The following is a 22636-nucleotide window of genomic DNA, read 5'->3' on the forward strand; positions in this document are numbered from 1 at the left end:
TTACCCTTAAGTAATTCTCTTTACATCCTATAACTTGCTAGGCTACATTTACGCAGTCAAGTGTAAATCATCTAAAACCCTTCATCCTATCCAAGAAATTGACTCCACTCAGCAGAAGCCCAACTGTAGAAGCCAGAAACTATTCTAATACTTGAAAAAGCAAGCAAAAATGTATGAAAAATAGCTATTTATTTGAGCCTCTTAACAAAATACATTCAAACACCTTTTTAAACAACTGAGAATTACAGTCTAACTGTCCAGGAATGTGGAAAAGTCATAACATGCCTCTTTGACAAGAGTTAAACTAGGCTAATAATTCAGTTCTGGGCTTTCAAATGAATGTGGCTGCCTTTTCTGTCCAAGAAGATAAAGGACAAAAATCACCTATCATCAAAAGTAAGCCCAAAGCTATTAAGCCAATCTGTGGAAGAGAGAAATGTACTCCAATTCCTGATTCAAGCTACCTGAATTATCCTCACTGCTTGCAAATGAGAACAGGGAAGAGGGACTATATTTTATTTAACAGAGTATATTTCGAAAAGTGTTAAATTTGGTATAATTACCTTTTTGAAATCTACTCTCCTTCTATTGATTAATAATTTGATGCCATTCCAAATTCTCATTCTGAAGTGGCAATTATAAAGGTTATTATGAAGTAGACTTTTTTTCAATTTACTACAAAATGCCAGGCTAGTTTGGAAGCAGAGCCCACTCTTCAGGAATGCTCTCAGAGAAAGAGTTTCTACTCTTTGGTGTCATTATCAAAGACACAGCAAGATGAATGGACTATTTAGACTCACCCAACTATAAGATAAAGTCTATTCCAACAATTTGTATGTCCAAGAAGTTTTAATTTAAAATTTTTTTGCCTCTAATTTGATACCAAGTTAAACACTACGTTTGTTCTCTTTTTTTAAGTATGTTTTAAGTAAGGGAAGACTAGGTAAAATTTTTACCAAAAAAAAAGTGATGTAGCAATTAACAAATGAAGAATATTCATTCTTTCAAGGAATTTCGAGTCTCTGCTTTATGCAAGAAGCTATATACTTGATATTTTAAGAGACCCAAGGATAGAGTGTCTCTGCTCTCCAAAGCTTGACATTCTTAATAAGGTAAAGAAGCAAAGGTAAGAGAGAGACAGCCAGAGAGTTCTCAAAACTCAGACTCTCTTCTTTTGGTTTTGTAATAGAAATGTTAACTAATTTTCAGGTGCTGGCTATGAGAAAGAAATAGATGTTTAAGAAGTAAGGGGTAAAGACTGACTTAGAAGCAAAATAATGAACTGTTAAGGTATTTGCTCTGCTTAGCTTCAGAGCAGAAAAATATCCTAGGGGAAACTTGGTAGAGCCAACTGGAGGTACTAATGATGATGACTCTTGACAGAGCACCTTCCGGTGAAGAATAATCTCTATTCACTACATCAATCCGGCAAGAGAGGAATCATTGTGTCATTTATAATTGAGGAAGTAGAAGTTTGGCAACATCATGTAACAGTAGAAATCAACAAGACTATGCAGCTTACAACGCTGTCCTCCTCTCTCAACAGCCCCCTACGCAGGGTAAGCCCTTAGGATTACCTCTGTAATGTGACTCTGCCTGACAATAGCCAGTTGGTTCAAGAGTGTGTCCTTGACCAAAGTTGAACCAATCAGAGTCCTTCCCTAATATTTCCTAGCTGGAAAAATGTCATAGGATGTGAGGTTTGGCAGCTGTTGCCAGCCCTGCTTCCCACCTTAGGGAAAATGTGGGTTTACAGAGAGCATAAAGCTGGCTCACAAAGAGAAGCAGAGGCAAGGCTAGGGTCCTGAGAGGCTCTGAGTCCCTCAGCCCAGGGTCACTGAGGTCTGGCTGCACCCCTACCATGTTTGCCGTTAGCCAAGACACTCAAGCATCCTTCCACCAAAATTCGTTCTTCCTGCTCCCTCCTCAAGCTAGTTGGAATTGGATTTTGGTCACTTGAAATGAGAATCCCTCACTAACATATGAAATAATTTTGCTAAGACTATACAACTGATGAGTCATAATTATGACAACAAATATTTCTATGACAATTTATAATTTGTAAAGCCATTTCTCATGTAATAATCATTTTTATTACTTACATTTTATAAATTGTGACAAAATATGATCCAGATTAAAAATGCAAAAATGCCGTTTGGGGTAAAGAATAGTCATGCTATTTTGTATACCATAAGTCATGAAAGTTAAAAAAAATAGGTGAAAGAAAGGAGAAAGTGAAAGCTAATGAACATGAAGGCCGGTTTGACTGACCCTTTCTGGACCTACTGTCATATTGGCAGGTACGAAGCAGACAGCCACATAACGACTGTTGCTGTAAAGACTTTCTCAACAGAACGCTACCGTAACCTGACTCATACACCGTTGTACAATAATTCACTCCACTTAATCAGTAAATGAGACAAAGCCGATTTTGAAGAAAAGAACAAGTCTCTACTAAGTCCTGCAGGGATAAATCAATCTGACCTGTTATTTCTTGCTAAATGGTTTAGTCTTTAATTTCGATTCTTTTCATTTCAAATATACTATTAAGTACTTAAACGGCTTCATACCACGAAGTATAAATCACAGTAATGCCCAATCCCGTTATGGTTTTAAGCAAAAGGGTAGCCCTAAGCAGGATGGCACCAGACCAGGTGCAATTATGGTCTTGTTTCTACTTAAAATACAAAGCTAAACTCCGTACGAATAAAAGGAAGCAACTGAAAGTAATATATTAATTCACAGATAAAATACTAAACATAGGAATGGATCAAGAGGCAAGGTGGTAGGCCAGAACACATCTCCAATTCAACCCCCAATTTTCTGGTGCAGTGGTCCAAATGCATCATTTTTAAAAAATGTTTTCCAAGCATCAGCCTCCGTGTTCTTCCAGTCATCCTGACTCAACATCTCAGAATCATCCCCTTCCTCTCCCTCAAAATCTAATCTGCTGGGAATCACAGCCAGTTCTGCTTCCCAATTAGTGGCTGCCCCTCCTTTAGCAAGGCAGCCTTTCTACGTGGCGAAGATAGGGCTCCCATTGGCTGCTGGGCTGCACATCTGTGACCTTCTATTGGTTCCCAGTTCCATCCAACTTTCATCACCTCTACCCTTGTCTATTTCAATGGTTTCTTGACTCCAACATAGTTCACCAGATGCAAGAAAACCCACAAGAGCAAAGAGACTGATCTAGTAGTGTTTTAAAAGAGATCCCTTCTCAAAGAGGTAAAAATGAAGGGCTTAAAAAAAAAAGTGAATGGCCTCAAAAACTAAAATTAATTTGGATAAAGGACTCCAGTATTATGCGAGTCAAGTGAGAAAATTTAATCTCTCTGAAAAGAAACACTAAGACACTCATTTGACATTTCTAAGAGTTGATGCTACAAAATATTGTGTTCCTGCCCCCGAGGCAAGAGGAAACAGTTCATTTAAGGGGCACATTAGCACAGAGGAGATGCCCCACACCACTGATCCTGACCTGGGACAGCCAAGTGCCAGAACTCCCTGGCACTTCAGATAGTTTATCCCTGAAGACCAGAGCATCAGCTCCTTGTCATTGGGCAATTTCCTATCCCAAAGACTTCCTAAAGGCATACATTTACTTTTTTAAAAAAAAACAAACAAAAAATAGAACCATTACACCGATTAGTCCATTACGGTCAACAATTCTGCTTTCAATTTTTCCATCTGCTTCAAGAAGACTTTCCTACCCTATATCCAACTACTCTCAGAATAAAAAATACAAAATTTCTAAATGAGGAAGTGGGAGCAGAATGACTTGCTAGAGTTCATGCCATTAGTTGCTCTCAGTGCCATTGGCATGGAGAGTTATGGCAAAGGGCGGACAATTAAAATGAGGATCAAGCACTGCTTCCAGACAGATCAACTAACGTATTTAGTTCACACGTAAATATGAAAGCTTGTTGTCAGGATGTGTTTTCTCAACCAGAGGCCACTGAGGACCAATACAACCACTGTCATCTGCAAGTCCTCAAATTTTATCCCCTTTCAAAGTGATCCTTACTTTTGAAAAGTCCGGAAAATGCTGGTCTAATGCATCAGCCAGTGCCATAGCCAAAAGGCTAAGACACCAAGGGAAAAAAGCCACATTCACCTTCATGAATTTCAATGGCTGTTCTGCCATATTCAGATCAAAGGGGGACAAACTCTTGCTAATACCAGTCCTCTTGAATGACTAAACTTTAAGACTTTGATTGACTGGGGACATCCTTTGGGAATATAAAGATGACTTTTTTCTGTTGTGGGTCTTGAGAGAGATGAAAAGGAAGTTGAGAGCTGCTACCTCTGAACATCATGTCTGCAATTCCTCATTTCAACAGAGTTTAGGTTCTATTACTGTGCAATTGTAATCAACAACTGATAACACCCAAGTGCCCCCCCAAGGCCAGCTCTTCCTCCCTGGAATGTATGGGCAGGGTAAACAAGCACTGTTGGCTGTACGGCTAAAATATTTCATCCTTGCTGGTCAAGTCACTTGCTCTGAAGACCTAGATTCCTGATGGTGTCATTAACACAAGACCTTTCACCTCCTTTGTCACAGTTTCTCAACAACTCAGAAGGAATAATATTTGATTGGCCTCAGCTACCTAATGTCCACCTGTGAAATGCAATTTCACTTGGGTTCATGAATAATAAAATGAAAGCTGCACTTCATTGCAAACTTGTCCTCTGGCAAATAGAGAAAAAAGACATTTTGAAAATAAAATATGAAGACTTGCTAGGTACACAACCATCTTTCTATGCTAAGGAAGGAGTAAAGACATTAGTTAATCACAACACGGATCTTTAACATAATGTTGTTATTATGCAAGTAAAAGATGCTTAATGTAGAAAAATTAAAATGTAGATAATCAAAACAATAAAATTTAGCCATAATCTATCACTCAGAGATAGTCAATATTTTATAGTACATACTTCCAAAGTTTGTACGTACTTCTTATCCTCTATAGATATAGGTGTGCATGTGAATATATATATTTATGTATGTGCTTATGTGTGAGCATGTGGTGGTGAATATATATGCACACAGACACACATAAAAGGAAGTGTTTACAAGAAACCTTTGATTCAAACTCTTTCTTCTGTCTTATATTCAGAAAAAGTGGTTACCTAACAAGCATTTCATGAGCAATAAATTGTCCACGGGACCCTTAACAGTACTTGTATTTCTAGGAAAAATGGATCCAAAATCAGGGATTGTGACCCTAATGCCCTTAGTAACAAAAGCAGGAAAAAGGAGCATGGTACGTTAGCCTCAAAGCTGAACTAGCACAAATTCAGCTCCTGCTCCTCCCTTGGCTTTAAAAAAAAGCCAGGAAGGAACACAGCCATGACAGGTGGCAGAGTGAAAAAAGTCCATTTCTGGGATCTAAGTTCATTGATTGCTATTATCTCATTCATTTACACCAACTGCATCAATAGTACCAACCTTAAGATAAAGTATTATAGAGAGAGAACGGAGAAGCAGGGAACTGAAATCGTTCCGACACCCTGCACATAATTGATAAAAGCTAACCAAACCATTATCTTCCTTCTCCAAGACCAGGTTCACTGGCACAATCTTAAAAATTAAAGAATGTACCCAAGTTTATCATCTACTAATGGTTCATGTTATGAGAAAGTTTACGTCCACTCTTGGAAGCAAAAGTCTCTAGCCATTTTTTAAAACATCCTTTCATAAGCATCTCATAAAATAAAAACTAGGAGAAAAGTCAAGAATGTTACAAACATAAAAATTATGGAGTCTAAGCTGAGCCTACCTGAGTATGTCTTAGCTTGGGACCAAATGCTGTCTTCCACATCAAATATCAAATACAGTTACCTGCATAATAGCTACATTAGATATTACCACAGAGAAACATCTTTAGATTTTTGTTAACATCACTCCCATGTCAAACTTCAAAAATAAGTTGGAATAGCACATTACTCACATCCTGGAAATGAATAAAGTATCATCAACCTCTGGATACATAATAGATTTATTGTTAATGATAGCAGTACAGATATATGCATGGAATATGTTTTAAAAATGTGTTAGAAATAGTAAAAATATCCACACTCTTCCAAAATACTATATAATGCTCTACATACTGAATATGCAGACATGGGCCATGAATCACAGGGCATTTACAAAAAAAGAACTCTTTGCCTGCTCCACTGGACAGACATTAATTTAAACACCATCTTCTCCATAACATCTTCGAGTCGACTCCAGGGCACTGTGCCTACTCCTTTCTCTCAACTCGTAATATTATCTTCTGAAACACCCCTTTCTCCCTTTGCACTTCTTTGAGGCATCTCCTGTAGTACTGAGCTTCACTATTCCATGGTTTAATGTGTATCATTAAAACCTGTCCATTTTTGTACAAGCCAAATCTTTCATTGGATTTTAGGACCTATGGATTATATATTTTTTGCATTTCTGCCAGTGCTAAAATAAAACTGCCGTTCAATGAATATCTGTTGCATGAAAAAACTTGTTTTAAATCCCTGAGCTCAAAGAGTTAGCCCTCTTTGAGAGAGAAGCTGCAAGGAACCTCATCAGGGAAATGTGTAGGTGTGTACACATGTGCTAAGAAGACAGCAATAAGATAAAACAAGAATTGAGTCCGGTGAAAGAGAGACGTTCTTTAGAAGTCAGGTTGGATGGCAAGAAAGGGAGATGGCATGTACCAGATCACACAGGCAGAGGAAAAACAAATCCCATGAGGGGTTGGTGAGGACGTGGGGTAAATTAGCTTAATAAGAACAGAGACCAGTACAGGATGAAGTGGAGAGGGGAAGATGGGCGTGGTCGGCAGGCGCTTATGTAGTGGGAAGACAGTACTTGGAGTAATCAGCATGCTAACAATCAGAAAAAATAAAAATAATAAAGAGGAAAACCATCTCCACAGTGACTATAACTTACCATCACGGCCCTGGTTAATAGTAGGGGATGCACTTCTATATAATTTTCAAATGAATCGCCTTATTAGTAACTCCGAAGTGTCAAAGGAACAAAATAATTACGAATTTTGATTATCTTGAGAATTTTAATTTATCTTCTCTGAGGTCTAAGGAAATTGTCAGCATCAATTACTGAAATACACTAAAGTGGAGCAGCCATTCTTTTAAATCATTGTGCTTAGATTTCAATCACCAAAAAATCATATTTATAAATGTAATCTAGCCACCCGCTCTTGGGTGATGACTTTAGAATTTCTCTGCTCATTCACTCTGCACTTTTTAATACATGATTTTGAAACCGCCCAACGAATCAGATAAAGATGATGTTTGTTTAGATAAAATTTTAAATCCATAGACTCTTTATCAAAGAAAATAGAATAGTAACTGTCGCAGAGAGAAATTGTAATTTAATAATTAAGTTTTTTTCTTTGTTCTTTTATTGCTTCACAACTGAAAAAATAAATTCTATTTGTATTTCAGCTAAAGTAAGATGAAAATGTGGGGAAAATAATAGGAGTACTTTCCCCAGTACCTTCTCTCTTTTTCAGGTAAAGCATTTCTTTCCTTTAAAAATATCAACTCTGCTCTATAATTCACACATGAATGGAGAAGTAACATAATAGCAAGAAAAAGTTTTACAAAGTAGATGGTAGATTTACGAAATGGATTTTTCTTGCTCGTTGTTATTTTTCAGTCAAAAAGCCAGGCAAGAAGGTAGAGTAATACCCATATACGTAGTCCTGAAACAGGAAAGGATAATATGTAGTTCACAAATGAGTAGCTTACAGCTCAAAACAGACTTTTCCCTGAATGAGTATCAGAGAAACAGGCCATTCTCTTTAAAAAGGATAGAGCATTTTAAATATCGACAGCAACTTTCTATGAAGGAGAGAGAAATTTCGACAGGATTAGGCCATGGGCCACCATTGGTAGGTTTTGTAAGAACAGTGTCAGCACACAATTTTGAGGGTTAGTTGATGCCCTTTGAAAACGTGCCCGTTAAAGGCGATCTGTAATTTTTGGGTGAAATCATTGCCACTCATAAACAGAGTTTTCTAACGGAATTGCTGATAAGCTTAACCACTCTATATGGGCACAAACTATACCACTTTAATGGAAATAGCCAATGCCATGACCAGGACAGAACCACTTAGTAGGGAAATTGGGAATTTAATTTCAATCAGATGAACAAAAAAATGAAGAATGCTTGAAGTGGTGGCATAAAAAACACTAGCGATTAAAACCATTTGGAACCTTTGCTTACCCTTCAAAGGCATTTGTTGCCATGGTTTTGAAAGACCTCTGAAAGCTTCAGCTGTGTCCACAAGAGCTGCCAAGAAACAGGGGTTCTATACTGATTTTATTTGTCAGATTCATTTTGTCTTATCTCCAAGATAAAGATTACTTGGCCAAAGGGGGGCAAAAAAGAGGAGCTGCTGTCATTTCACTGGTAGAAAGACTATGATTTTGCTTTTCTGAGCCCTTTTTCAAAGGCATGCATGCATGTGTGCACACACATCTAATTTTCGTCCCGTGGCATTAAGAGTAACTGGCACCGAAAATTGGTAATGGGGATGGCATTCTTACATGGAAGGAGGTTGTCAGATCTTTAATTTCAGGATTGTGCCTTTATTTTTCTCTGATAAGAACCAGGAGTCAAACATCTAGCAAATTTATCAATATCTGGGGGAAGGACTTTCTTTTAAAAAGTTTCATTATAAATGCTTTCGTTTAAAAATTACTTAATAGCTCATACGTGTACATACTAAAATTCTTCTTCCCTTTGGCCTCGATATGCTTATTTCTCTGTTGCACAATATGCATGTTACCACAAGATGGAGAGTAAAAACTAGAAGTAGAAATAATGAAAGGATTAGGAAATCTCTGGATCAGAAAAGATGTCTATGGACCCCCACAGCATGAATAAATTGAAGGAAAAAAAGCTTGCTTTTTATGTGAAAATCATAAAAATGCTTATATTTGTTTCTGTAGTTTACTATTTGTACAGATTAATGTGTTGGTACCAGCATGTTCTCTTTTAAATTGTAAGCTTCTGGAGAGAAGCATTTGGCCCTGTTGGGCTAATTTGTGATTTTCCTATTTTGAAGGACCTTGAATGTACATTTTTAATAATTACAGTCCTTCTTACAAGTTTTTAGTAAGATCCAGGCAACTCATACATTATTAAGAGAATCAAGAGGAAGATTTTGGAGTTACTGTGCTATGAATAATGGTCAATCTTCAGCAAGCATTAAACCATGCTTTTTACCAAGCTTCCTTAAAATTAATTGAGGAAATTGATTCAAATCCCCACCCCTGGACTGTCTGCAGAGTGCTGATTCTGTTTCTGTAGCTGCTGGATAATTCTATCTGGAACTCCAGCTACCATATCAAACTCAGGATGTCTGGAATTGAACTTACCCCATCCTCCCTCTAACTGGTCTTCCTCTTAATTTTCCTGGTTTAGGTAATGAGACAGCATTCTCTCTCTGTTTTTGAACCTCTTTAACTCCTTTCTCTCCAAGTTGAACCATATTGAATGATTCCATAATGAACCATCTTAAAACAATGTAGATTTTTTCATTATAATATCCTTCATCCTATTCCCTTTTTTTCGCATTTCACAAATACCAAAAAGCTCAGATTTTTAGTATGAATATTGATATTCAAATAGATTAGAATAAATGTTCACCTATTTATTTGAATATCAACTTCATCAGCCAAATTAGTCTTCATGCTTTCATTCTCTCCCTTCTCTGGTCTCCCCTATATGCCTCTGGCAGGTTAATTTTAATTAAAGACCATTTTGTCAGATCTTTCCCATGCTTGAAAAAGTGTAATGGCTTTGTGTTGCATAAAGCCTGCAAACAGATCCTAAGTTTCTTTTCATTCTTTTATTTATTCATTGAGGGACTCCTATAAGACAAAGACTTGATTTGAACCTGAACTTTGAGGTGCTCACAGTCAATAAGCAAAAGAGACACAGATAGAAAAACTCGCAGTCGTAGGCAGTGGAACAAAGTGATACAAAGAGCCACAGGAGAGAGAAAACCTCTGCATTAATATCAGAGAAGGTTCGATGACAGTCACTCTTGACTTGAATAAGAAGAAATTTTACAGGTAAATTTGGAAAGAAATTTCCCGGAAAGAAATAAAATAGTCATATTTGAAGAACAGCAAGAAGTCCAGTCTAGAGAATCTATTTCAGAAGTAGAAACAGGGAGTAAAATGACAAAAAAGATAACTAGAGCGAGATTGTGGAAACCCTTGGATGGTTACCTGTGGATGATTCCATGGGCCACAGAAGTCATCAAAGCATTCTGTACAAAGTATTGACATGATTAGTAATCCGCTTGAAGAACGTTAATAGACGGCGGTGTGCAGAATGCCTTAGAAGAAGGAAAGACACATGAAGCAAATGGCTTAAGTGAAAGGAGAAGGCAAAAGGAAAAATTAAATTATCGCAATGATCCTGGTGAAAATGAATGGGGCTAATTCTGAGTGATGGGAACTGGATGGACAGACATTTAAGAAAGAGACTCAACAGAATTCCACAACAGTTCTGATGGGAAACAGCAGGGGCAAAAGCTACAAAGTGAAGAGATGGAGATTAGCTAAGTCCAAGGTTGCAAGTGTGCATTCTAAGGGAGTGGTGAGGGGACTGCCATAAACAGTAGGCAAGAGGAGGAATGGCTAGTGTCCGATGGAGACACACAGGAGTCACTAAGAAACAAGGTTGCGGCAGGAGCTAGATTTGGGAGATACCTGCGTGACTTTGATACTTTAGGCCTTAAACATTGTTCCTGTGGCTGCCATAACAAAGTATCACAAAAGAGTAACGTAAAACAACGTAAAGTATTGTCTCACAGTTCTGGAGGCTAAAAGTCTAAAATCAAGGTGTCAGCAGGGTCATTCTCCTGAAACCTGCAGGAAAGAATCCTTCCTTGCCTCTTTCTAGCTTCTGTGTTTACCAGCGATCTTTGGCGTTCCTTGGCTTGCAGAAGCATCACTCCAATTTCTCTCTCCACCTTTTCACAGCGTCCTCCTCCCTGTCTCTGTGTCCAAATTTCCCTCTTCTCATAAAGACATTAGTCATATTTTATTAAAGGCCCACCCTATTCTAGTATGACCTCATCTTAACTAATTACATCTGTAATGACCCTATTTCCAAACAAGGACACATTCTGAAGTACTGGGGATTAGGACTTCAACATATCTTTTTGAGGGACACACTTTGACTCATAACAGACAGGTACGAGATTGCCTGGGAAACTGGGCAGAGAAAAGGATGAGAAAGTGAAAGGAGCAGAGATTGCAGATGCTGAGGAATGCCTACCTTTAGAGAGCTGAAGAGGGAAAAGAAAAAGCCAGAGAGGGGACAATAAGTCCTCTATTCTCTCCAGGCTGATTTACTCATTGTTCACTGAGCATATCTTGGTTTAGGCTATTTCACATTTCTAGAATTCTTTTCCAAATATCTTATTGCCTAGAAAATCGTCCAGTTTCCAGGGCTATGTCAAATATACCACTTGTATTAACGCTTGTCCTGCCAGCTTTACCCAGTGAAATTTCTGCCTTCTCTGAGCTTCTCTAGCAGGTTTAATCTACCATTCTTTTGACCTCTTGCCATATTCTACTGCTATCAGAGATGTGCCCCGCACCACCAGAGGCAGCGGAGCTACAGTAACAAACAAGGCAGACCAGACCAGCAACCAGCTACCACTGAGCTTACATCCAAGTTTGGGCAGGAATATGGGGAGGTGGCACCTGGTGCAGACAGACAATAATAAACCAAATGAATAAAGAAGAGAACTTCATAAAAGATTTAAGGGCCTTAAGTAAAACTAAGGGTAATAGAGGTTGACAAAACTAGAGGCAAAGTATTTTAGGGTTACTTTTGGTAAGATCATCAGGGAAGATTTCTCCGAGAAGGTGATCTTGGGTGGAGATCCGAATGACACGAAGCCAGCCAAGGAAAGATCTGGGTGCTTCAAGCAAAGGGGGAAAAGGAACCACATGTGTGTGCTAAGGTCCTGAGGAAGGAACATGGTTGGGTGAGTTGGAGGAAGAGAGAGAAGTCCACTGGGGCTGGATTACAGTGAAAGGGGGGAGAAGGAAGCAGGAATAAGAACATGCAGTGTATTTTAAACCATAGCAAGGAATCTGGACTTTAAGTGCAGTGAGAGTTGTAAGTGTAAGACTACACCACTTGATTAACATATCTAAAAGGCCTCTCCTGGGGCTCGCCCAGTGGCGTAGTGGTTAAGTTATCGCACTCCGTTTTGGTGGCCCAGGGTTCAGATCTCAGGCATGGACCTAGCACTGCTCGCCAAGTCATGCTGTGATGGCATCCCACATAAAATAGAGGAAGATGGGTACCAAAGAATTAGTATTTTTGTCTCCCTCATTGCCAGGATCTCACCTTTGAGGTGTATCTCTGAAAGGACTCCAGAGATAAAATTGCAGTGTAGTGAAAGAGCAGCCTCCACTTCTTCCTCATCCTCTGGTCTTTTCCAGGCATGGGAGTACATGTCAAGCCAGAAAGTGACCGGAAATGTGAGACTAAATGTAAAACGAATCCATCTTGGGTGAAGAAGGGTGAGTTCCTAAGAACAAAAGAGCTAAGTTCTCTTTTACTAGAGCTCTGAAATGCAGACAGAGGCAGCTAAATGGGCCTGAGGTTGTTCAGAATCTGAGTCTCTGCTTACACTCAGCAGCTGGAGAAGGAGCTATCCAGGGTGCTGGACTGTCTCAGCCTAATGCTTTCTAAGGCCTGGCGGATTGGGCTGTAAGTTATCCTTGTAGGACCTAAGGTCCCCAGTGCACTGAACAATAACCAGTCTCCACCCTGATACCATGTCCTCCTGGTCTTAGCTAACCTTTAAACCAACACCTGCCTGGGCCATGCCTATTTGATTTAATGTTAAGCATCTCCTAAATATGACTTAGAGAGAGAATATGAAGTGGCAGCATAGCCAGAGGTGTATAGACAGACATGAGCCTCCACTGTCCCTTGTGATGATTTGAAATAATAATATAAGAGAAGCAGTGAGCTCAGTGGAGCCCTTTTTCCTGGGAACAATACTAAAAGGTAGTACCTGGCTGCTGAACCTATAACCAAGTCTGCTTATATAACTCGTCCAAGAGTCTCTGCCCACAATACATCTTAAGGAACAGTCCGTCTTCACCTGCAATGATTAATAAATTCATAGAATATCCAATTTCACTCCCTCCCTTAAATAATGTCCTTGACTTTGCTTTTTAAAAAAAAAAGTATGTTCCACTGGAGGCTATTACTCAATTTCTTGAGCAATCAAGTTTGTACACTCAGTAGTGGATGAAAATTTGTATGCTTTCAAGTCAAACACTTTACCTCTTCAACTAAAACACTTAGAGCACGAGAGTAATCTGATGGATACTCATTTCTACCTCTCTTCTTAAGTAACAAGAAAACAGGGAGAGCTACTGCATCTTCAGAAGTTTCTACCTGCATATCAGACTCTTCACCGTCCTTAAATAGGTTTGAGGGGCAATGTGATTTATAAAGAGCCACAGAAGGTCAGTAAAACTTTTTAGTTTCAAGTTATCAAGAGTATGATGAGAAAATGGGACTAGAAAGCATTAAACTTGCTCTGGCGTTTCCCTTTTATATGCACAAACAAATCAATACACGGAAATGCTATTAAAGTAAAAAGGAAATAAATTACTTTGCTTTTACAGGGTGTATGAATAAATACACAGAGCAGGAATGTCTTTGTTTAATCTTATAGTAAATTAATTTTGTTAATTTTTATTCCTAGAACTCCCCAAACTCTATCTTACTTCCTGGTCTTTGCTCATATGTTCATTTCTATGACTGAACACTCATGTCTTCCTTCCTCATTTTGCTTACTTGGCTCATCCTCCAGAATTAATTTTAAATCAGGAAACCTTCTCAGAGCCTGACTCAACCCCCACCAGGACTGAGGGAAGTTTGGATTTCTGTAAGACCCTGCACTCACCCTCATCTTGGCGTTTGTGACACTGTAATTTAAACGCTAGTATATTTGTCCATCTTTCCCTCTACCTTATAAGCACTATGAGGGTAAGGACTCTGTCTTTCCTATAATTGTATCTTCAGGGATTTGCACAGTGCTTTGCCTAGGAGAGGCAATCAATGAACAAATGAATTAATTAATGAACTAAATAATTTTTAACATCCCTCTCTACCACTAAAAGTTAATAACTCTGCCTTGTTTCTAGGATTCTTCCAGAACTTTGCACTCAATAGTCATCTCACTTAAGAAACCTTATATAAGTGACCTCATCCCATGATAAGGAATAAGTTTTTGAAGCCAGGTAGAAATTCACTTTTACACCCTTTATATAGTACAATTTTTCATAGTACAATGAAATCCTACTATTTAGTCTGTATACACAAGATGGAGATCAGATATACATTTTCACTATCAAAGAATAGCCAAAAAATTTTTTAAATATTTGAACTCAAGATAGTGCCATACTAACAAAATATTTATTTTCGTTAGCTCACATTTTCTTCATTGATTTTTTATGCGTATTTTTCTTTTTTTCTGTGTTTTCTGTTCTGATAGCTTAATGCCTAGAGACAATACTAAGTTTGGGGGCCGGCTCCGTGGCCGAGTGGTTAAGTTCGCGCACTCCGCTGCGGCAGCCCAGGGTTCGGATCCTGGGCGGGGACATGGCACTGCTCGTCAGGCCACGTTGAGACAGCGTCCCACATCTCACAACTAGAAGGACCTGCAACTAAGATATACAACTGTGTACAGGGGGGGTTTGGGGAGATAATGCAGAAAAAAAAAAATATTGGCCACAGTTGTTAGCTCAGGTGCCAATCCATAAAAAATATATATATATTAAGTTTGACGTGAAGGTATGTAGTACACAGTACACTCCTAAATGCCAACTGCATATGATGAAAATACTTTGTAAGAATATTGTTATTGCTCCTTGCAGGAAGATCATTTCTGTCTTCATCTCAATAATGTTACATTTATAACTAACAATATTTTCTTTTATTTTATTCATCTATTGTTTTCCTTATCTTTATCATACAGTAAGTGCTTTATACTGACTTACCCTCTAATTCTATCATGAGACCAAGTACCTTTGCCTCTGCAAATAAACTTCCCAAATAAATTCTAAATTTTGTGGGATTATGGATTGTCTTACATGCATTTTTATTTCCCTCAGAACATCTAGCGCAGGTAAGAATAAGTACTCAAAAAATAAAAAAATGTTAGATTTAGAAAACGTCTATTACCTTCCCATACATTAAATCAAGGGTCAGAGAATTATGGCCCACAGGCCGGCCCTGGTCAGTTACTTGTTTTTGTGTATAAAGTTTGATTGGCACACACCCTTTATTTACATATCCTCTATGGCTCCTCGAAGGCCACAATGCCAGAGCTGGGTAGCTGCAACAGACACTACATGGCCTGCAAAGCCTAAATAAATCACTCTCTGGTCCTTTACAGAAAAACTTTGCTGCCCACTGCTCTAAATCATGTTTACTGATGAGGGAACTCAGTTTCACATAAATGACTCCTCCAAGTTTGCAGTTGAACTTACGCGCTGAACCTCCCTCTGTCAAATGACTTTTCAATACCAGACTAAATGTTTGGTGAAAATAATGGTATTGTAGATTATATAAAATCAAAGAAATAATAAAATCACAAATGAAGATAATTGTCAAAAAACCCTTTAAGGGCTTATCCTAACCTAAACCAAAATATAAATATCATTTTTCTAAATGGAGATAGCATTAGCTAGTAAAATTAAATAATTTATGTTGAGATACATATATGTGTGTATTAATATATACAGAAACAAAAATTTGCTCTCATAGAATATCATAAATTTTATTAAAATTTATAACAAAAACGTCCAAGTCTTACAGGAGATTTCTAAAAGATGGTGAAAGCAATAATTGTCAAAGAAAGTGCTTTTAAAGTGAACCAAGTTGACCTCACATGCTACTCTATAAAGATATGAACAGCGTTTTTTAAAAAGAGAAACCTATCTTACTAGCAATGGAAGGAAAAATAAACAGTGGGCATCATCCCCCAGCTTTCATCTCATACCATGGCACTGAAGAACTGCTGCAAAAAGTCCATACGAATTACTTCTTCAATCACTACCTATTAATTTAGTAGAGTCTGGTTTTCAACAAATTACTTAAGTCTTAATTTCCACAGAGGGAATCATACAGAAACTCCATCAGAAATATTCTTAGTATTTATGCACTAAACTTTACTTAAGCTGAAAAGGTAAATAGAGAAAAATGCTCCACCATTACAACAAAAAGTGATTCAGTTAGCCTAAACTGCCCTCAGACCTCTGTTGCTGTCAGACAGGGAATCCTTAGCATTGATATTTTAGGTAGCCAGGTAATTGAGGTTTCCCCACAGTATCCTTATAACACAACAATATAGAATCTCCTGGAATAGAAATAAAATGTAGTTGGCAGTATATCAGAGAAGCTGCACTTGGTAAACTATATGCAAGAAAAGGATCATGGCACACTAGCAAATGAAATGTTACAGGTGGATATGTAATAATTGCTTGGTACAAATAATATGCCCCCTGTTACAAGTCACAAGCCATTGGGTCTTCTTATTTTAGCAAAAGGTCATGTCATCCATTGAGATGACAAAGAGATGGAAGAAGAGCAAGAGAAGAATAAGTTAAATTAGAATTGGTCTGGAACAAAGATCAGAATGGAATACTCATCTGGATAAAGCCAAGGCAGAGACAGAATATGTATGGACAATTAATATCACACTCCATCACATAAGCCTAGCTGCCTGTAACACGCAAATATCCACCTGCCATCCCCTAATCAGGGCATGGACATCAGCTCAGAGACCCAGCTATTGAAGTCCTCCTCCTGTGGACTTGCTCAAGACTATTTGGGTCTTGCTAAGTGGAGGAAGCATAATTACTCAGCCACAACTGCCCTGGCTTTTGTCAACTCCTTCTCCTGAGATCCTGTCTCTTCTCCACGTTTCTACCAAAGATATTAGCAGGCTTACTAGATATCAATGTTTTGTACAAATGGCTGATCATATGCCTTCCTCAGTTGTGTCCCCTCTTAGGATTAAAAATGGAATAAGTTGTTTTCAACACACTATTACCTTGAATACTTCTCTTGAAGAAAGCCTTACAGCCCTCACAGGACCAGACTCCATAATGGTACCCTGAGGCATAGTCATTGCACACTGCACAGTAGCGAGTCTCCTTAGCAGATTCCATGGCCATGCTCCCCTTGTCACCGGAGCTGGCCAATCTCTCTCTACCTCCCTGGCGTCGATTATCTGCATTTGGCCTGGAAAAAAAAAATAGGAGAAAAAAAAACAGTGAATCCATTAACAAGAAAAGTGTAAAACATGCACTCTACCCTAAAGAATAAGAGGCTGGGAGATGCAGCAGATCCACTTTATTCTGACATTTTGAAATAATGAATCATAATGTAAGCTAATCTTTCAGTACCTCGCTGTCTGTTGCAGCAAAAGGTGTTTGCCTATTATGTTAACCTTGAGGGGAAATTGTTTATTGCAAACTTGCTTTAAAAATGGACTGCTTACATCAGAACATACTATCCAAAAACTGACAAAATGAAATTAGCTGGTTTCTAATAGACTTATTCGGTTTTTTTCAGGGATTTGCAATTAACTCAGAACTGTTAGAGACCAATGCTCATTCCAATTCTAGACCACATTAAGGGTCTTTAGGAAACAGAGACAAAGCATAAAACAGCTGGAGCATTTGAAACTCAGATGAACTGATCAACAGTGTAGAACAGGTGTAGAAGGATAACAATTCTGGTTTTTGTGTCCTCGTTTCCAGATAACCCTGGATATCGGCTTTTATAATTCGACCATAATTTAAGGATACTATTCAATATTCAATATTCATCATTAAGAACACACAGGATGAGAACAGAGGAACAAAAATGATTACACCAACCTTTAAAAATTTCATGGAGGAAGCATATTCCAGAAAAGGAACAGAATAAACAGTCAGAAAGTTCTCAGAGAACTAAGGAAATGGGGAAGTAAGAAGTTTTGAGGAAGTAAAACACTTTAATAAGGTGAGAGAGATCAATAGTGCCCAATGAGGCAGAAAAGTCCAATAAAACAAGGACTGATAAAGTGAAGTTGGATTGGACAAAGAGGACACTGAGCAAGGAGTTTCAGTACAGCATATGGGCACAAGCCAAAATCCAGTGGGCAGAAAAGTGGATGGAATACAGGGAAACGAAATGAGCCAAGGCCACTCCTTTGAGAACTTGGACGAGACCAGGAAGAGAATGAGCTAGAGTGGTTGCTAAACAATATAAAGACAAAAAAAAGGTTTTTAGAACCAAAGAGACCTAAGAAGGCTTCATGGAGACTGAAGGGAATGGGCCAGTGGAGAGGGGATGGTTGAAGGTATGAAGAGGAAAACAGAATAAAGCCAAGACGGAAAGTAGAGCATTTGGGATTAAAGACACAGGTAGAAGGAACAGCCTCGATGAGGACACCTGGAAGAAGACAGAAAGAAAATAAGAAAAGGAGTAGATAAGACTAAGTTTGCATCTCTCATCTAACCAGGTATAGGAGCAGAAAGTATGTCAACCCAGGATTTTCTAGGCATGTGCAACTAAATAAAGTTGGTATAAGAGAATTGGAGGTATACAGCCAGAGCCCAGCACAGTGCCTGGTATGTAATTGGCACTCAAGAATACATTTAAATAAATGAATAGAGTGTTCTAGGGTGTATAGAACAAAAAGAGAAGTAGAAAGATATTGGAAGGATAGATGGAGGGAAGGTTCCTATGAGACTTCAAAAAAAAAACCTAGGATGAGCTAAAGTGAACTGAAGATAGAGCTTCCATGGTCTCTTGGACAAGGAAGATCATGCTTCTTGTTTCCATTCTCCATCCTAATAACCAAACCACATTGACATTCACGGGTCCTCCCCTTCCCAAGGACTGTCTTTCCTTTTAGTTCAAATTTTACGATCTTTCTCTACCCTTCTCCCTCATGAATATCGTCCACGATTTTGTGGCAGTGGTTTGCCAATTACACTTGCCATGATAGTCACAAAATACCATCCTTGGGCAGAATATGTCTGACTTTGCCAATTTTTTCCATTCTAAATGACTTAGGTCTTAGGTTGGCAGCCTCAAAGAGGGGTTCTTTATCTTTTAATATCCTTATAGAGCACTGGCTTGCAGTTTTCAATTCTAATTCATATTGTCTTACCCATCTCTTTCCATTTCATCATCATGCTGTCGAATTGTTGCCCCCAATCAACCTCAAATCTTTGTACTGTTGCTTAATAATGTCTTATGCATGATTCAAGTCAGTAGGAAAGAGCTGTGAATATTTAACCAGAGAAGCTTAGTGTCTTTGGTGAAGGGGCAGTTAGTAAGTATGTCATGGACAGATTCACAGTGACGACGAATCTTATTAAGTATTGGAGCCCCAGTACCTAGCTCAGTGCCCAGCACATAGCAGGCATTCAATACTTGTTTGTTGAATGAATGAATAGTATATACGTGGGCAAAAGTTCCAAGTGTCTTCCACTCATCCCAGCATAATAAAACACTGCATTTTTTAAAATTGTAGTAAGAGAAACATAACATAAAATTTGTCATCTTAACCATTTTTAACTGTACAATTCAGTAACGTTAAATGTATTTGCCTTAGTATGTAACCCATCTCCAGAACTTTTCTGTCTCATAAAACTGAAACTCTAACCCATTAAGCAACTCATTTTCTCCTCCCGCTAGCCCCTGGCAACCACCATTCTACTTTCTGTCTCTATGCATTTGACTACTCTAGGTGTAATCATATAGTATTGTCTTTTTGTGACTGCCTTATTTCACTTAGCATATGTCTTCAAGGTTCATCCATGTTGTAGTAAGTGTCAGAATTTCCTTTCTTTTTAAGGCTGAATAATATTCCAGTGTGTGTGTGTGTGTGTGTGTGTGTATACACCACATTTTCTTTATCCACTCATCCATCCATGGGGCTAGGTTCCATCTTTGGCTATTGTGAATAATGCTGCTATGAACATGGATGTCCAAACATTTCTATGAGATCTTGCTTTCAATCCTTTGGGATATATACCCAGAAGTGAGATTGCTGGATTATATGGTAATTCAATTTCCAATTTTTTGCGGAATCGCCATACTGTCTCCCATAGCGGCAGCAGTATTTTACATTCCCACCAACAGTGCACAAGGGTTCCAATTTCTCTCCAATCTTCCCAACACTTATTATTTTGTTTTTTTAGTAGTAGCCATTTTACTGGATGTGAGGTGATTACTGCCTCTTAAGGTTACCTTTTGCATGAATTCCTACCTTGCCAGCCACTCTCAATCCCCACACACTCAAAACAACTTATCTCTATTCTGAACTCGATAGCAGGTTTTTCTTTCCTTCTCTCTGCCACTTACTATATTGTTACTCCTTCAATTGCACATTCTCATCTCCATTGCTGTCTACTACGTTCCTTGGATCTTATTCATCTTTGGAACCCTGAGTGTTTACAGTATAGTGCCTCATCCAGAATAGGGACTCAAAAAGTGTTGTTACCAAATGAATTAATCAATGACTGAATCAATAAAGTGATAGTTCTCACAATAATATAAATGTTCTATTCAAATATTGCTTGTTAAAGTACTGGTAAAAATGTAATAGCAACAGTCCATTTTCCCCAGATCTAGCAGAGATGTATGCTGTCAGCAAAATGTCTTTCATCTATACTTTTTCTTTGAGATGTCCCTGGAATACTGAAAATCCACTGCAGACATAGGGCATAAGACCAGAATGCATCCAAAAAGAAGAGAGGGAAATTATACATGCCATATTTCCTCTCCATAAAGCAACATTTTTATCCAGCTTGGAAATTCATGTATGTAACATTGTCATTTATCATTTTGGCCCAGCCCTGCTCTAAGGAGACTCTCAAACCGAGATGTCATGATAAAGAATAAAATCCAGATCAAGCTAAAAGGCAAGTGAGATCTTCTCATGGGCGGCAAAGCCTTGTGGCACCTTGAAACATATTCAAGTTGTCTTGAGCATCCATTAGACCAAGCTAATTTGTACAACTGCCTCCAGGCAGAGATCTGTGTCCCTAGAACGCAGAGTAACTTGGCCTAATCATCTGCAGTGGAAAGGAACAGAGTGGGAGGTGTCCTTGTCTGGACTCAGACCAAGCCACAGGGGTGGGCCGGCCACCAACCTGTGGTTAGATCAGTCCCCAAGGATGAGCCCAGTTAGAGATCCTGGACTCATCTCTTTCTGCTTGCTCTCTTCTGGCCCTGCCCATCTGCACCTGTCATCCACCTGGCACCTTTAGATTCCCCTCTCTTTAGTAGGAAATGTTTATGCCACATTTAGGGCAGTCTTTCTTCTTCTCTCTCAGCCTCTGAGGCCCTTTGGCTTCTCTTTATTTTCATAGGACCAAAATTCACTACTCTCATTTCATGTTCTAAATGTCTGCAGGTTCCACCTCCCTAATAAGAGACTTCAGAAAGTCCTTATCCCTTTATTCTAAGTGAAGATTTAAATAATTCTTTAGACAAATAGCTAAAACATCTCCTTCTCTGTAAAATTCCTACCTCTTTCTCACTGAATTGTCACCAAACCTCTCTAGTTTCTCATCTTGGGCTCTTTCTCATAATACTCGGAAGATAAGAAGTTGACTAGTTTGTCAAGCTACATATTAAAAGATTAGACGTTCTTCAGCCATACAGATACCTTTAAAGAGTCTCTGAAAAGAAGTAAGGCTGAAGCTCAAGTGAGAAATAGAGGAATGTTTTGCATCAGTGACAATACATTGCAAGTCTAAGGCAAACAAGTGGCTAAGGAACAAAATAATGGAAGGGAAAATGATGGCAGGACCATGACAGATCAGACATCAAAAGATGACCCCTGTGCACCTATGGAAATTGGAAACTCAACTGACTAGTCTTAGTTCCACTTTCATTACATCAGTTGACTACTGCATATTTCCAAATGGATACCTGACTGATTTTACATATTCAATAAGATTAAGAGAGATGTCTGAAGGCATTCCTATTGGGTCCAGACTCTCTTGGACCCAGTAAAAGTACAGCATAATAAAAAGTATTTGCCAGGAAGATTTTCATTAATCAAAAGAAAAGTTTGAAGCTCAAAGTAATCAAATACTGTTGTTTTTCTAACCGTAAATCATGGTATCAGCCATCCAAAAAGCATTATTCCCCTGATTAGCTAAGCATTTAAAAGAAATTTTTTAAGCCTTGGTTTCTGGAGGAAATATTTTTGCAAAGCTAAATTAAAAGAACCAAGAGATGTCCACTCCCTAGAAATGTGGGGTAATTAAGAACCAGCGGGATAACTTCGTGAGGCCCCCTCATCAAATTAAGCCCCCCAAGTTACATACATTCAAAGTTCCCTACAGTTAAGATTTCTCTTAATCATATTGCATATGCAATATCACTGGGGTATCCATATAGAAATATTTAGTAGTCAATTGATGCAATGAAAATGGAATACATTTTCACATTACCACAATCTCCAGTCTCATATCTGAGTGATTATTGACAAATATATGTTTCTTAGTAAACAGTAAATTCGATGACGGCAGGGACCGTGTCTCATTTGCTCTCAAT

At 38.4% G+C, this 22636-nt stretch overlaps 1 protein-coding gene across 4 annotated transcripts in view; it reads right to left on the reverse strand.

Annotated features, from left to right (window-relative positions):
- Positions 1-22636, reverse strand: part of ESR1 (estrogen receptor 1) — a 277685-nt gene that overhangs the window by 224896 nt on the left and 30153 nt on the right. For all 4 annotated transcript variants that reach the window (XR_006889705.1, XR_006889706.1, XR_006889704.1 and 1 more), the window contains one exon: positions 17121-17311. Coding sequence is in view for 1 of the 4 variants with exons in the window: in XM_046669218.1 (XP_046525174.1) it covers positions 17121-17311 (191 nt within the window). In the remaining 3 variants the exon portion in view is untranslated. The remainder of the gene's footprint in view (positions 1-17120; positions 17312-22636) is intronic.

Source organism: Equus quagga, chromosome 8, assembly GCF_021613505.1.
Source record: "Equus quagga isolate Etosha38 chromosome 8, UCLA_HA_Equagga_1.0, whole genome shotgun sequence".
Taxonomy (NCBI): Eukaryota; Metazoa; Chordata; class Mammalia; order Perissodactyla; family Equidae; genus Equus; species Equus quagga.